The sequence below is a fragment of the Carassius carassius genome, chromosome 30 (assembly GCF_963082965.1).
Source record: "Carassius carassius chromosome 30, fCarCar2.1, whole genome shotgun sequence".
NCBI lineage: Eukaryota > Metazoa > Chordata > Actinopteri > Cypriniformes > Cyprinidae > Carassius > Carassius carassius.
In genome coordinates, this window is record NC_081784.1 from 20493727 (window position 1) to 20511136 (window position 17410).

Below are 17410 nucleotides of genomic sequence, written 5' to 3' on the forward strand. Positions count from 1 at the left end.
TAACATTAATTTTAAATGAAAATGTATGACAATCCGTTAAAAAAATGCATGTTTTCACCTCTCGTCATAAACGTTAGGCGATGCTGCTCTGAGATCAGTTTAAATCCGCTCCGTTTATGAACAGCGTCATTCACGCGCACGAGCAGCTGTTCTCAGATCAGGGGACGCGCCGCGCGCCTCAGTCAGTCAGGTGACCAGAATCAGCTGAGTCTCTACAAGCGGAACATGGCCGACCTCTCAAAACACTGAGCTGATGATGGGACGAATGACAGCCGAAAGCTGTCCTTGAAGACCCTCACTGCTGGATTCGTGATATTTTGATGTGAAGGAAAACATTACAGAGGGTATTTGATCCCAGGACATATGTAAGGTAAATCTACTCTAAATGGCATTAGCAGAGATTCAGACTGTGAGTTGCTAGCACAGCAGCTAATCTTGCATGGTTAAGCAGTCACATACAAATGCATAAGACGGTAAAGTAACTTCTAATGACGGATAAAAAGTGCATTCAGCTGTATGTAACGTTACTTATATTTTTAATCGTTAAGGAATTGAGGAAGGTCGAGGTTATCGCCTCTGCATATGCTGATGTGTCATGGGCACATAGTTACAACGTTTTAACTGAAAAGTTTCCTCTCATTTCTCCAAAATGATTAATAGTTTTGTTTACACGTTGTGTTATGTATACCAGTAGCACCTGTTAGATACAAATATTAAAATGTCTGGCTTTAAATAAATTAGGTTTCATTTTTGATCAGGGGATTTTGAAAAAGAGGAACACATTAGCAATGCCTTTTAAAGTTATTATTACGGAAATAATATACTTTAAAATAATATAATTCGGTTTAAATTGGATATAATGCTTTCAGATACTTAATTGCATGTTATTTACTGCAAAATTAAAATGCATTTCATATTTAATTTCTGCAAGTTAGTGAGTTATTTTTGAATCACTTAAGTATGACTTAAGTGTATCTTTATATGTAATTTCTTCTATGGTCTTTGAAATATGGTTAATGTGTACTGTCGAACGTACTGACATTAATAAAAAATATAAATTTTATTTTAAAAATTTGTTATGTAACTACACATTTGTAATGATGAAATTGACATTTAATGCTTTTAAAATATATTAACTTAAGTCAAACCAAATAACACACTACAGTTAAAATTACAGTCAATTACTTTACATGTGCTATAGTGTGTTATAGTCAACACATCAAAATAAGTGCACTTCTTTTATACATGATAAAAAGATTATCAAAACGTAATTATTTAATTTTTATTTTCACATTTTTACAAAAGTGTACCTTTAAATGTGTACTGTTTTTAAATACAATTAAGTGGCCTTTTCTTTTATTAAAATTACATCATGTGCAAGTACAGTTTTTAAATTTATGCTTTTAAGATTTGAAGTACACTGCACATTCAAGACAATTAAGCGCATTTCTTTTTCACCAGGAGCAGTCCTACACAAAGCTTATTGAGATATAATCTTATCTATGTAATCTTGAGTTATGATATCTTTCTGTTAAACCAGCATGTCTAATTTGATGGAGAATGGCCCCAGTAATCATAATGGGGAGGCCGAGCAGGTGTGGGAGAGACCCTGGACACTGGCAGAGATGCAGAAGTCCAGCACAAACTGGTCCCTGGCAGCAGATTCAGGGGTATGGGGTGGAATGCATTCATATTTCATATTCATATCGTATGCACCTGCCACTGCGTTATACAGATGGGTGTTTATTTGTATCTCTGCAGTTGTTTCTTTTCCTGCAAGACTTCTCTCAAAGGATGTTGTCCAAGACCCATGAGATTGAGAAACAGTTGGACGGTCTTATCCGGGACACTAAAGCCACAGACAGTCGGCTACACACAGTGTTTAACGACTTCCTCATGCTGTCCAACACACAGTTCATTGAAAACGTATGAGTTTTTTCACGATTTTAGCTATATGACAATTCACTTTATACAGTATGTGGATGCAAAGCAAAGCAGTTTTAAACTGAAACACAACTGACACATCATACTTGTCCTGATATAATATGAGGGAGAGTTTTGATATTTATATTATTTATATATTTCCTGTTCAGTGTACCTCCCTCCCTATAAATTCTTTATTGAGCATTTTTCTCACGTCATATTGAGAAGATTGTGAGATTTGATACATTTCAAGAAAAAAGTAAAGGTGTAAACACAAACAAACACTGTTTATTGTGATATCAGAAGTATTTATATTCTTTTTTTTTATTAGAGGGTTTATGACGAAGAGGTGGAAGACCCTGCACCAAAGCCAGAAACCATGGAGAAACAGCCTGAACAGGTAGTGATAGTGTTTCTCTGGTTCTTTCTGCCGTGGGTCATTTCCGTGATTTCATATAGTAAGTTATGATGGAAATGTTAATGCCTGATAATGGTTTCAAGCATTCCTATCATTTCATGCATGTGAAGGAGAAGTCAAGGGAACAGAAGGAAGCAGAACTTATTCCCAAAGTCCAAGAGGCTGTCAACTATGGTCTGAGAGTCCTGGAATCTGCTTTTGAACAGCTGGACATTAAAGCAGGAAACTCAGACTCTGAGGATGAGGAGACTCTGGAAAAAGTCGAGCCTATTTTGGAAGCAAAGGTAAATGTTTCCCTTTAGCACTTATTTGGTTATTATATACATGTAATTAGTGTTTTTTTGGATTAGTGGTGTTAAAATGAGCAAAGAAATCCCAAAAACTTATACTGAAAGAGGGACTTGAGCCATGCCTATGGAAATATCTTGACCACTTTTTCTGCCTAACTGTATTTTTATTGGTAGGACCTGTATGTGGACAGGCCTTTGCCGTATTTGATTGGTTCCCAAGCATTTATGGATGAGGATGATGTTGGCCTGGGCGATCTGTCCAGTGATGGTGAGATTTCCGATTCATAATCTTTATGATTTTCTTCCTCCTGTTTTAGGTTGCTTTTAACTCGTGTGTGTTTTATAGAAATGTCTATTGGGAGCGACAGAGACAGCGTCATTGAGAGTGATGTTGAAGAAGGCGATGAGGCAAGAGATGATGATATGCACTTTTGCGTTTTTATGAATTGCGTCAATAACATTTTAAGAACATTAAAAAATATACAGATTTTATTTATTGAATGCATAATTTTTTTTTGTTGAAAAAAAAAAAAATTCTAAATTAAATATATTTACGTATCATCCTCTAAATTCCAAAAGCAGTCGGATGAATACTCTGACCAGGATGAGGAAGTCCATGACAACTTTAAGAAAGTAAGATTTAAAAACTCTATTCTGTTGCTGTGATGTTTTATATATGGGTGACAAATTCACACTGCAGTAATAGTTTAAGGATATATATATATGCACTTAATTTTTATTCTTATTTCTTAATAGGCTAATTTCTTACATTTTGAAATGTAGCTAATTAGACATTTGATGCCTGGAATATTTTGAAAGCCTTATTTAGGTTCATTTGTTCATCCCATAGAAGCCGTCTGTTGCTTGTTATGATGACGCTGAGGAAGAGAATGAAGATGAAGATTCGGACATATTTGGAGGGTCTGATAAGGATGAAGATGAGCTCAGAAAGGTTAATAGCTTTGCATTTCCTTAAAACCTCTGACATACTTAGAAAAGTAGTATTATGAGACATTATCATGGTGAAATGTGTAAACAAAAGGCATTGAATTTCCTGCATCCCATGTCTTTCAGGACACTGGTCTGCCATCCTTTGCTGATGAACTAGCAGCCAGAATCAAGGGAGAGACTCCAAATAAGCCAGAAGCAGATCGCACATGTATGATCGTGAACAAAATATGGATTTAATTGTTTGATTGTTTAACACGTTTTCATCCTTCCATTCAGTTTTCTTTCTCACGTTCATCTGTGTGCATGCACTTGTTTGTTCTAAAGCGTTGTCATCAGGCCCATCCATCACTCAGAAGAAGAGTAAAACAAAGAAAAAACCAAAACCTCAGGGTACGAGCGACTGTGTGTTCACTTCATATAGCATGTGCTTATCAGATCCAAAAGCACACTATTGTTCAAAAGTATGGGGTCGGTATTTCTTTATTTTTCTGTGGCTTTTTGAAAGAAGTCTCTTATGCTTACCAGGGCTTCATTTATTTGGTCAAAAATACAGTGAAAACATTTGACATATTATTTATTTTAATATATTTGTTGTCGCTTGGCATAGCAAAGCTTTAATGCACAAATTGAATGCAGTCTTTCTTATTAGCAATATTAAATAAAAAAAAACAATTATAATAATCATACTGACCCTAAACTTTTTGTATGGTAGTAAATTTACATGTAAGAATCAGCAGGTGGCTACATATGTATTTTATTGTAAACAACTACACTGTTATTTAGATTTTTTTTGAAGTTTTAATTTATTTTAGGAAATTGTAGGATATAGCTAGTAGAATAATGCCATCTATTTTATGTCTGTGTAATTATAGTGGAGGATGATCAGGATGAGATGTTCAAACCACCAAAAATGGAAGATGAGGATTATTCTCCATTCGGTGGAAAGGGTGGACTTTTTAGTGGAGGCAAAGGCCTGTTCGATGATGATGATGAGGTTGGTAAATAATAATGTAGTAAACATACAAAAGAATACAAGTACAACTAGAAAAAGACCTGTAGTAATCTTTGAAAAGTCCTTTCATTATATTTGTTTCTCAGGGAGATCTGTTTTCTGATGCACCCAAAACCGAGCCGATGGAAAAAACTGTAACCCAGGCAACAGGTAACTCCTCTCAGCTCTTATTCTGTTATTATTATTATTTTTTTTAATAATCCATTTCACTTTGATGTACATCACAGTATAGAAGAAAAGATCTGTCGCTACTTGTGTTACATCACAGCTTTTATACTGATTGGTCATTTGTGCAATACTGTAGTCAAATATGATCCATTGTTCCAGACAACCAATTTCCTGCTTTCACTCCACAATCTCTTTCTTCTCACAAAAAAAAAAAAGATTTCTATTGTATTTCTGTTTATTTATGTATTTTGTAAATGGTTATTTATGATACCTGGTTGACTGGGGAAAAAATATATAATTTAAATTTGACTTATGTAATTTGTAAATAGCTATTTAAAATAACTTTGACTTAAAAAAAGAAATCAGCAGGGCTTAAAGTTATCCGGCACCATGCCAGATTTCCGGCTTGCAGCATTTGGCTATGGGAAAAAATAATCCTACATTAGGGAAAAAAAAAAATCTTGTTGATTGATATCACTTTCGAGTCATGAGTTCGCCTACCAATGGTAAGAGAGGAGCAGCTTTCACTCTCAACCAAACTAGCCAATCATAATGTTTTAGTCTTTAAACACATCACAGCCCTAATGAATAGAGAAGTGCAACAAAAAGCTCATTACAAATCCGCTGAGCTTTGTAAACAGCTCAAAGTAATCATGTCATTTCCATAAGAACGATATGATTGCCACAACAAATTTACCGGGATTTTTGAAAAGGTCCTGTTCACACACGATCTTTTAATGGTAACGTACCGGTCATTTACCAGTGAAGACTGTATGTGTGAAAGGGGCTAAACTATTCCTCTATATGCTGTGAATTTGAATTAACGTTCATCTGGAAAAACAGTGTGCATTATCTCACTAGATTTGTAATGTGAATCATTTATAAACCTTTGCTAACACAGGAGCATACATCAACTTATGTCTAAATATGTCATGTATTGTGTATGACATATTTAGTCATATACATGTATGTATATCGCGATTTCAAAATAAAATTTTCTGCATGTGGCCAAATATTAAAATGTAATGTATTTAAACATGGTTTAATCACGCTGTAAAGTGAAGCATCACTAGTGTTGGTGACCTCTTCAGGTGTTTGTTTTAATACATAATGTACTTAAGTTCTGTTATGTTCATATTATGTATAGGCATATTACTTTATGTATTTTAACAGTATTGTTCAATACAATTATGTAATTTCTTGGTTTTGATATTTTGTTTGAGCCAACTATTATTGCCTCATCATTAGTTTATATATTAATAGTCATACTAAAGCCTGGTTTTAGGTCTTAAGATCCACTTAGGTCTGTTTGTGTTACTAAAAAAATATCAGATTACTCCGTTGTCAAAATCATCAGTAGATTACTTTATTACCAAAATAATCATTAGTTACAGCCCTAGATTAGTTAAAATATTTCTTAATACAACTGCATGGTTTACATTTTTGTAATTAAAAGACAAATTTCTTTAATACTATTTCTTAAAAATAGTCTTAAAACATTGTCTTATTTTAGTGAACCAAGTATCTGTATTTTGTGTATTGTCACACCCCTAATGTTTATAAGTGGTGCTATAGCTCTTAACTTTCCAAGTGTGTGATACAGCTTTCATTCTTCAGGTCAAACATATATTCATTAAAAAAATCAGTTTAAAGCAATAACTTTGTCATAGTATCCTTTCAGATGTTAAAATTGCATTGGTCATTGCATGCGTTGCATGTGCTGCCCCGCCCCCAGGAGTAGTTCAGACTCAGGATCTTATTTTGCTTTAACCCCTGAATCAGTGTATTTATGTGTTTTATAAGTAGACATTTAACAAGGGTGTCAGGATCTCTCTTTTTTTCTTTTTTATTATAATGACTTGATGGCTGCACATAATCATTTTCTTACTCTCTTTTCTCTTTGTACGTTCTGAAACCCACCATATGTTGACATGTATAACACAGTCACCTTATCTTTTGCATATGCTTTTGTAGAGCCTCTTAAAATTAAGAAAATACCCACTGGCGCTGTCTCCATCTTTCCTGGTATGCATGAACTGCATTAAATTTGCCTACTCGCACGCTGTTTTGCATAAAAGTTTTCTGTAATAACTAACGAGTAAGATAATTCCGTGCCCCTTACCCACAGAAAACAAACTTTTTGGCTTCCCAAATGATTCAGACTCACTAGAGAGCAAAACCAGCAAGAGTCCGGTGAAACCCAAAGTGCAGGCAGCTCCAAAACGTACCTCGGTAGGAGGAGGGCTGTTTGATGATGAAGATGAAGATGATGATTTCTTCAGTGGGAAGCCACTTCACAAATCCACCCCTGGTAAATCTCGGACATTTGCCCTGCAGTATGACAGATGACTGTATTTTTGGGAATACTTCAATGTGTGTCTTTTGAAATCAGGAAAAGAGAAGCAAATGCCAAAGAAGACCGTAGACCTGTTTGGAGAAGCTGATGAGGATGATGCTGACGACGATGGAGGCGGAGCCATGTTCAGTGAGAAAGCCAGTGCAGCTCTTTCCCAACAAGACAAAAGAGCTGAGGGAGAAGAGGAGACACGTCCTCCAGAGAAAAAGGTCTGCTTTTTAATCATCATTATTTCATTATGATTGTTGTTATTGGTTATGTACTGAATGAGTTTGCTTGCAGCTTCCTGTTGGTGCCATTTCAGTGTTTGGGCCCGGCACTAAAAATATACTGGAGGGTCTGAAGAAACGCCGGCCTTCCACCAGTGAAGAGTCTGCCCAGTCTGAAGAGGTAGAAAACTTTCAGTGTCTCTGTTGTATGAATACCTGCTGTGTTAAGTGTTATTAATTATTTCTGCATTGTTTCTGCAGAGTGGACCTCCGTCTGAAGTAGTCAAATCTTCACCTGCTCTGGGAGCATCAGAGAAAACACACAGCAAGAGTCTGTTCTCAGACGATGAAGACTCAAAAGTGCGACACTTTACTATTGTTCTGATACAGAGAGCCTATTCTCAGTGTAGTACTGGGCCATATATTTAATATTCATGTATTTTTGCAATAATTTCACTGGTGATATAAAATGAGGCAACACTGTGAATATTCCAGTGATTACATAATATTATATTTGAGTAATTTTGTTTAACTTCGTATAGTATATCTCCTAAAGATTCAGTAGACTGGCTTTGTAGCCACTTCTTGTCTCATGAATTACAAGTATTAATGTTTAGTGTAAAGGTATTTTGCAGGGGGAAAAAAAGAGTCATTGTTTATGTAATTACTGAAAATTGATCAAATTGATAACAGACTCCTGATACCTGTCATTGATGTATTTGCTTTTCCGGTTCTTGTTTAAAAGCTATTTGCTAGTGAAACTACAAGTAAATCAAAGCCTACAACTCAGAACAAACCCAGTAAAGCTCCGCTCTCAATATTTGATGATGAAGAAGAAGAGGTGACGTTAAACCTGCTTAACTTAAAGAGATAGTAATGTGGATATATTTCATGCTATTCAGTGGTTTTTAACATGTCTGTTTTGATTTTTTTTTTTAAGGATCTTTTTTCATCAACACCAAAGCCCAAGTCAGTTCAGGTCAAAAAAACATCTCTACAACCCAAGAAACCTGTATCCAGTTCACTCTTCAGTGATGATGAGGTATTTGTGTGTTTAATGCAGAGTTAAACAATTACAATACAGTCACTAGTACAACTGGACAAATACTGTACAAAATAATGTTACATTACAAAACCTTTATACAAAATTGTCATTTTATTTTGATGACATTTTTATTTGTTCAGTCGATGATCTCACATGACATGGCACAACATTTGCTCTTCTGTTTATCAGGATCAGTGGATGAGCTCTAAACCCAGCAAAGAGATCCCGGAAGTGAAGCCCAGTGGAATGAAGTCAAGTGTTAGCGCCCCCTCCAGGCTACCCAGTGTCAAAACAACACAAAAAGACGGCCTGTTTGATCATGATGATGATTTGTTTGCAGCCACAAATGAGTCAAGGTGTGTGGATCTGTGATCAGTTCATGTACTAAAGTAGTGAGAGAAACAATAAATCATTATGCTGTAAAGGTTTTTTCTGTCTGTCCTTGCAGTAAGAAGTCATCTCAGAGAGCATCTTTGCTGTTTGAGGATGAAGATGATGATGAGGACAAAGAACCTCTTTTTGGCTTCAAAACACCTGCAAATAAAACTCCTTCTGAATCGAAGGTAAGCGTACATAGACTTTTTGGGCTACCTTTCAAAATTTGCTGTCTGTAAGATATTTTTATGATTTTAAAAGAAGTCTTACATGCTCAACCAAGGTATAAAATAGTATAAAATAGTATTTTATATATATATATGTATATATATATATATATATATTAGGGGTGTAACGGTACGCAAAAATCACGGTTCGGTACGTACCTCGGTTTTAAAGTCACGGTTCGGTTCATTTTCGGTACAGTAAGGGAAATAAATGCAAACATTAAACTGCAGGTTGTTTATTACTATAAACTTTTTTTAACAATTTGTTTACAGTTTTTTTTTTTTTAAATACTTTTTAATAATATATATATATATATATATATATAATATAAAAAAAAGAATAAGAAATAAAATACTGCTGCAAAGTTCTCCACTAAATAAAATACTCTCAGTCTCAAACCAATATCATATAATAAAATATAATGAAAAATATAAATAAATAACTATGATTACAGTGCAGCATTACCAATCACCGCTTGTAGGCCGTTTATAAAAATCGTTTATTGCATTGGACCGATCGGAATTAAGAGCAAAGGTCTGTTTAAATTACAATGCGTTTTAATTACAATCGTTTTTTTCCTAGTTGTAGTGATGTTCACACTCGCATGATGCCTTTTGAAAACCTAAGGCCGGTGACACACTGGCATATTGCACCTGTCACACATAGTCTATTTTGCCGTCAATACTGTTGACGGTGTCCTTTATCAGTAGGCTTTATATTTATGCTCAACATGATATTGTTGTCGTGAAGACAAGATCCTGGTCTTTTGGTGGTCTCCCTCTATGTCACCTACAGTAGCAGCAGCGCGCCAGCGCCGCGTCAGGCACGATTCTGGTGTATAAAGACACAGAAAACGCGAAGCAGCCGTCACGCAATTGACACGCAGCAGAAACGCAAGCTCACGCCACGCAGCCAGTGTGTCACCGGCCTTAGAATCAGCTGCAGGGCGGGATTTGCGCTGAACGCGGAGACTTCTGACACTTAATATGTTCGTTTGGAAACACGAAAATGTACTTATGTACCACATACAAAATATTGCATTCGGTACACACGTGCACCGTGCCGAAAGCCCTGTACCGAAACGGTCCGGTACGAATACACGTACCGTTACACCCCTAATATATATATATATATTTATATATTAGTGGTGGGCTAGATTAATTTTTTTAATCTAGATTAATCTCACTGTGATCTTGAAATTAATCTAGATTAAAATGGCTCATTCGAATTCTGCCGAATGCATTCAGAATATGTGTGTTACCCAAATAAAATTGACAAACAGTAAATCTTTGAGAAGGGGTTTATCAAGCTAGGTGGTGCATTAGAAAAGGGGCTCATCTCCTGTTTCCAAAACGCATCACAAAGTGCTTGAAAAAGCTGTAAACTAATTCCACATTGCACAAGGTGCAAACAACCTTACGCCTGTTTCACACATACTCCGTCTGCAGTGCGTATGTGTTGCATTTTTTTTTTTACGCACCCATGTTAACGGATTCCAGTTGCGTTCCAGGAGCGTTGCATCTGCAGCAGTGCAGCGATTGTTTACGTACTGAGTAGCGAACTGCAAACGGGTCCTGTGTGAAAGCACATCGAGTCCGTGCTGCACCACATACGTAACGCACCAGACTGCATATGCACCGCAGACGGAGTATGTGTGAAACAGACATGAGCAGGGCCGTAGCTGGGGTCAGCGGGGACCCGCTGAAGGTTGTACCAGTGGGCCCTGTTTGAAATTGTTTAATTTGTATGTTCGTTTATTTTTATTTATTTGTGCTATTTACACAATGTTTAGGTTTTTTTTCAAGTTTGTAGATGTCAAGGTACAGAAACCAAATAATTAAATGTAAAATAGCACTGGATAGCCTTCAATTAAAAATGAAATATACAATCAAACCTACATTTATTCAGACACCTTCAACATTTCTCACATTATTACAGTTTTGCTATATATATCAAGAATTATATCTGTTGTCTGAATAATTTTTGGTTTGACTGTTAAAACGAAGTAATTCAGTCAAGAGCAGTGAGTGATTTTCTTTCATTTTCTTGGATTAACATTTCAGCAGCCAGTAGCTAAATTAGGCGCGGTCACTTTAAGAGACGGTGAACGCATCCAATATAATACACATCCCATTTTTTTCCTCAACTGTTAACTTTCATTTAAGAAATAACTGAAAGTTTTTTCGAGCATAATTTCCAAGGTGGATATTTTGACATATTTTGTATGTATTTGTCGGCACAAGAGCAAAAAGAAGCAAATTCGATGTTCAATTGTTTTGAGACGCCTTTCTCTGCGTGAGCCCTGAACACCAGAACACCGCGAGTACTGAATTGGGCTCTTTCACATCTTTTTGTTTGTTCAAACTGCGATTTGTATTTGTTCGTTCAGGTGCAGGAGGGACTTTGAGGAGAACTTTGCAGAAGAGAGCTCGGTTCAGTGTCGCTGTTCGTGATACGCGGCTCTCTCTCTCCGCGTGCGCACTGAACACAGCCCGCGAGTAACCAGCTACTCTGTTCAGCTTTTCCATGTCTTGTGTTTGGATGCTTTAATGTTTAAATCGACAAGCGGTAAGGCTTAAAAACACGTGAAAAAGATAAGCTTTCGTGACGATGCACAGCAGTGGCCCGTCAACTGTCCTGAGCATCTTTTTAAGCTGGCCTCAGCCAGTCGGTTATATAAACTATCAAGGTGAAAGTCATCATAGCTTGCTTAGTATAGACCCAGCTCTCAACCCAACTTTGAGAATAGATTAACGGCGATATTTTTTTTTATCGCCCGATAAGAGTCTCACGTTAACGCAGCACGTTAATGCCGATAACGGCCCACCACTAAAATATATATATATATATATATATATATATATATATATATAAACTAAGTTTTAGTATATTTTACAATAGAATTTATTCCTGTGGTGCAAAACTGAATTTCAGCATCATAACTTTTGTGTCGCATGATCCTTCAGAAATCAATTTAATATGCTGATTTGCTGCTCGGAAAAAAATTCTTACTATTTTATCAATGTTCAAAAAATAGTTGTGCTGCTGATTATTTTGGTAGAACTTGTGATTTTTTTTATTTTTTGTTCCTTCGATTCTTTGATGAAAATAAAAAGTTCAAAAGAACAGCATTTTTTGGAAATCTTATAACTTTAAACATGTCTTTGATCAATTTAATATATTCTTGCTAAATAAAAGTATTCATTCATACAAAAAAGCTTACTGAACCGAAATTCATTATGAATTATTTGACACTATTTTTTTTTTTTGCTTAGCATCTACATTAATGTCAGCCAAGTTTTATTTACGGTGTTTATATTAGTAGCTAAAAATAACTGTGTTTCAGGGTTCCGGTGCTCCCTCTCAGATTGAATCTACGGAGGAGGAGAATGTGCCTAATGTAGCAAAAGACAAGATAGCGGAGGAGAGGAAGCCTGTGCAAAAGAAGCCTGTGGAGAAGAAGCCTGTGGAATCCACTCCATCCTCTGACAACAGCACCGAGATTAAGAAGAAGCCAGTAGGAGCAGTCAGCCTTTTTGGTGGAATCAATGTATTAGCAGACAAGCTAGACACAAGTAAAGTAAGTAAAATGTTTACAAAATAATAAACAAATTAGTTTTTTTTTGTTAGTTTAAGAAGCTTTTTTTTATGTTCACCATGGCTGCATCTTATGGTTTACACCTTAATATATGCTCACAAAAAAAGGTTAGAGAACTGTGGTCTATTCCACAGAAACAGACTAATAATCAAGAAGAGATTGCTGATAGTGACGAGCTGCTAAAGGAGGGACCTCCACCCATGGAGAGTAAGGGGACCAAGGCCAAGAAAACAGCACTGAGTCTTTTTGATGATGAAGATGACGATGACGACGATGGCGATATGAATAGTGATGAAATAATTCCTGCACCTAAAACATCCAAATCAATAGAAAAGAATGCACTAAAGGTTAGTTGTTTCAGGTATTTAGTGCTGTAAGGTATGAATTTGAAAGACTTTAGGAAAGTGATTTTTTTTTATTTTGCTTGTGATCTCAGGATCATGGCATGAAGAGCACAGGTGTGTTCCAAGACGAGGAACTGCTTTTCAGTCACACGCAACAGAGAGACAACGATCCTGATGTAGACCTTTTTGCCACATCTCCTAAACCGGCTGTAAGTCTATGCTATGATGTAATTCTGTCTACACAGCTTTTAGACGTTTCCTCTTCATGGTGACACAGAGGTTACTTACTGATGAAGCTATTTTTATTTTACAGGTGGCGTCTCAGAGCTCTGTAAAACCAGTTGTTCCCTCACTGTTCAGGGATGATGATGACGATGACCTCTTCAGTTCAGCAAAGCCTAAAGCTCCTCCGGTACCGTTTGTTTCCCAACTCGTACGTTTTTTGTTTTTTAATGTAAAAGCCAATGCTCTATAAATACTTGTACTTTATTATCAACGTACAGAAAGTACCTGAGAAGCCCAGCAAGCCTAAAACAAATGAAACGGACAAATCAACACCGACTTCAAGCAAGGTAGGCAGATAGAAGTAATATTTATTAATAATTTGTTAATATGTAGTTTTAAGTAAAGTGTAAATAAAAAAAAAAATAAAAAAAATTATATATATATATATATACACACACACACACACATTTATCAGAAATAAATACATTCATAAATAAATCTACTTTGCTAATTTAATTAATCTTTATTCAACAACAGAGTATTTTTATATAAGCCATTCTGTTTATAAATAGAGATGTAAAAATATATTAACATTTTATAAAAGATGTAACTATGAATTATAATTGTGTTATGGAGTAACTGAAAACTTTTCCTTTTTCTTTTATTATTATTTTTAATTTGATTAATTTACCACGGATAAAACATTGAGACATTTCCAGAACCTGTTAAAGTGGTGTTTATTGGTTGACTTCTATGTAATTGGTGTTATTTAATCGCACAGGAGCCTACAAGTCTTCTGAAATCTAAAAAAACCTCCTCAAGGATTGGAGATCTTCAAGTAACGTTTGAAAAAATAATAAAACCTCTACACTTTTTATCCTCCATTTCTCTCATTGTGAAAACAGTGTTTTCTCTATTTCTATATGTTTTTACTTTGTCCTCCTGGCATGATCTTTCTCAGAAGTCAAAGAAAAGCTACAATCTTGCTTTGACTCCCCAATGCCTGTCAACAATTTGTGTCTGCAAACTATATATAGATATACATATATGTATATTCTTTTCTGTTAACATTTTCACTGTTTCTAGTATACCAGAACATCTTTAGCATTGCCATAACACTGTATTTCTCTATGCCAATGCTATAAACCATTATTGCACCAAAAGGAAACCACTTGATGCACTGCTCTGAATCTCGCAATGTGTTGTTTACAGTGTTTGCAAGGCAGCAGTGTATTGATATTTACCACATAACCAACCATTATGACATCGACTGACTTAATATTTGCATACTGAAATGTGATTTCTTTCTTGCTTCAATTTAAACCACTAAGCCATCTTGACTTATTGACGCAGACCTAAAACCTAGATTTTACTCTGTTCACTATTCTGTTGCTGCCTTGCATGCACAGGCATGTTATAAGGAAATGCAAATCTGGTGTACTTCTAAAATAGTACAAACCTTCCTCTCTGATCTTGTCATGTGAGCAAAGGGCACAGTGTGCATTGTTTTTAAGTTTTGTCACAGATTTAAAGACTGTTTGTTTCTTTCAGGCTAGCTTAGCTGTCAACCCTGCCAGCCTTCTGCCAGGCGCGGTGCCACGGATTCCAGGAGCCGTCAGCGTGATCCATGGCCTGGCACCTGCCTCCCTCCCTGCAGGTGCCAAGCCACTGCCAGCTAGGGATACGACCCCTGGTCATCGGCCCTCCAGTGAGGGAGGGGTGAGCTTTGACTCGCCCGCTCAGGTCAGCACGCTACAGAATGCTAACAAGGTAGGTCAGACTGCAGTATGTTTGTTTCATAGATGTCACAAGATATTGGCTGTGTGCCGTTGCAATGAAAAATGCTGCTGTTGGTATGGGGTGGTACTAATTTAACCAACACTTTTAGTTAATTGGGAATTTAGTGTAGGTTTAGTAAATAAAAACTTTATTCACATTTTAGTCGCAATGCATGTTTAAACATAATCAATAATTTTGTATTACTGATCGTGATTGTTGTCTGGACAATCTAGTAGACAGATTTTGGATATAGAGATATTTTTTATTTTTACTACATTTACTAAATTTTTACAATGCATTTTAGTCTCGTCTTTTGTTGATATAGTCACAACTTGTGTTTAATGATGTTGGTGTTGTGTCGTCTCATCTGAGTGATGGAAAAAAAGTTGTCTGTGAATATTATTCTTTATAATTTCTTTAACAAAATGAACACTAGTAGAATGTCCGAATGTCTTTTTTCTACGGCAGGGTCGGGCTAAAGGCGCAGTGCGACGGCGGCCACAGACAAGGGCAGCAAGACATCTTGCAGCACAGGACTTTGAGGAAGCTGTTGGGGAAAGCACCTCTATACAAGCTGATGAAGCAGTTATGGCTGCTTCTGTCTCAACCTTTAACCCTGTTTCAGTGCGACCCTCAGCGCTCACTATACCTGTCAGCACCCCTGCTCCAGATGAAGCCGTCAGGCCAAAGAGATTTCTGAATTCTGGAGATGATCTGTTTGATTCAGATGATCTCTTTGCCACAAAGCCTGTTCCCTCTTCAAAACACAAAGCAAAGACCCCTGAGGAAGGCCGTAAGAAAGCCTCCAAAACAGAGACCATCATAGCCTCAAAGAAAGACCAGGCCTCGTCTATTTTTGACAGCCATGAGGATGATCTCTTTGCCAAAGTGAAACAGAAGCCTCTCCAGAAAGCTAAAGAAATTTCCTTCCTAGATGATGATGATGATATTTTTGGAGCAGGAAGTAGTAAAAGTGCAGATCGTAAAAACTCCAACGCACAGGCCAGCTCCGCAAAACCAGATGTTTTCAAGGTAGATATCACACATTCTTTAATTCAGTTTAGTATAACAAATGAATTGGGTAGTATGGAGTGGTATGACTGTTTCTTTTATTTCCTTATCGACCATACAATTAATGTTTACAGGATGACGTGAAAGAACCTCCCAAGGCCCAGAAGAAGCCCAAGGAAGTGTCTTTGGATGCAAGCTTGTTTGATGATGATGTTGATATTTTTGCTGATTTGACTAGCACCACAAAGCCACAGGAGAAGAAAGCTAAGAAGAAATTGGAGGCAAAATCTATATTCGATGATGACATGGGTTAGTTATCTTTGCAAAACACTCTTCACTCTGACTGAGTGCGTGTATGCACAGATACAGATTTTGCTCATGCACAAAAGTGTTCAGATTTGTAAAAACAGGTATGCATTGTGTACATGCATTTCCCCCCAAATAACCATATGCTTCATGGAGCATACTATACCTTGTTTTACTAAGCATAACCTCGTATGCATATAATTTCCATATGCATATTCCCATCCATATGATGACACTGTATTCCCTCAGATTCTATCTTTCATATGGTATTTATGGAAAAAGGGTAACTTCATTAATGGTAGTTTAAAATTGTTCTTTTTACTTGATCAGTCTCGTGTGAATAAATTTGTTGTTTTAAGAATATTGGTTTTGAAGGTAAACGTGCTCAACTTTAAACAATTAAGACACTCATAAATGCTTAATTACTTGTTTCTGCTTCACCTCACAGATGATATCTTTTCGACTGGGACTACGAAACCAACGGTGAAGCCGTCCTCTAAGTCGAAGAAGACCCAGCCTGCTCAGGATCCCATCTCAACCTTGGAAACGGGGAACAGTATTTTCGATGATCCCCTGAACGCGTTTGGGGGAGACTGAGCCTCCTAATTAACAGCTGTTTGTTTAACTCTGTAGCGATATTCATGGCCTAAATGTAGGTAGATGTATCACTGTTTCTTACTAATTTAAACTCTAATAGGTCACTTAAAAAAAGAAGAGAAAAAAAGGAAAACAGAAGATCGTAAATCTATGTACATCTAATGCTATCTGTGAAGTCATCTGATTGGTAAAGGATGTAGCGGTCATCAAATGGTATTGACATTTGCAATGTTTTATGTGTCTTTTATTAGCACTTTAAACATGGGATTGTCTGGTAATGTGTAAAAGAGGAGTTTAGACATTCCTCTGACATTGTCAACTGTAAGGTTTCATTTTCCAGTGCTGTGCCATTATCTCTTAACATGTGCGCACACATAAGTGCTTTTGTTGGTGATGTTTTTATAACTCGAGCTGAAGTTTTCTCGTGTTGCATGTGAAATGATTTTTGGAAACTAAAGAAAATATATTTTATGAAACGTACTGAATGAGTCCGAGTGCTTGAATTCACGTGAAACGCGTTTGCAGAGGACCAAACCATTGCTAAACTAACGTTAATCCTAATGTAGACATTTTAA

At 36.4% G+C, this 17410-nt stretch overlaps 1 protein-coding gene across 1 annotated transcript; it reads left to right on the forward strand.

Moving 5' to 3' along the window:
* The first annotated feature begins 201 nt into the window (after nt 1–201).
* On the forward strand, nt 202–17287 carry LOC132110870 (WASH complex subunit 2-like). Its single transcript, XM_059517901.1, has 32 exons — nt 202–370; nt 1541–1670; nt 1762–1926; nt 2255–2323; nt 2452–2625; nt 2806–2899; nt 2978–3039; nt 3211–3264; nt 3482–3583; nt 3706–3790; nt 3907–3972; nt 4455–4576; nt 4681–4744; nt 6737–6787; nt 6891–7073; nt 7155–7327; nt 7401–7508; nt 7589–7687; nt 8073–8168; nt 8268–8369; nt 8562–8728; nt 8821–8935; nt 12322–12555; nt 12708–12920; nt 13010–13126; nt 13231–13329; nt 13421–13489; nt 13924–13980; nt 14694–14912; nt 15390–15953; nt 16067–16241; nt 16687–17287. Exons 2-32 carry the CDS (start codon nt 1542–1544, stop codon nt 16833–16835), a joined length of 4176 nt encoding a protein of 1391 aa, XP_059373884.1. The 5' UTR covers nt 202–370; nt 1541; the 3' UTR covers nt 16836–17287.
* The last annotated feature ends 123 nt before the right edge of the window (nt 17288–17410 follow it).

Bases quoted from the DNA above. Each gene is read 5' to 3' on its own strand.
- LOC132110870 (XM_059517901.1), top strand. From the start codon at position 1,542: ATGTCTAATTTGATGGAGAATGGCCCCAGTAATCATAATGGGGAGGCC. The intron at 7,328-7,400 runs GTCTGCTTTTTA...GTTTGCTTGCAG, and splicing joins CACGTCCTCCAGAGAAAAAG to CTTCCTGTTGGTGCCATTTC. The intron at 7,509-7,588 runs GTAGAAAACTTT...TTGTTTCTGCAG, and splicing joins AGTCTGCCCAGTCTGAAGAG to AGTGGACCTCCGTCTGAAGT.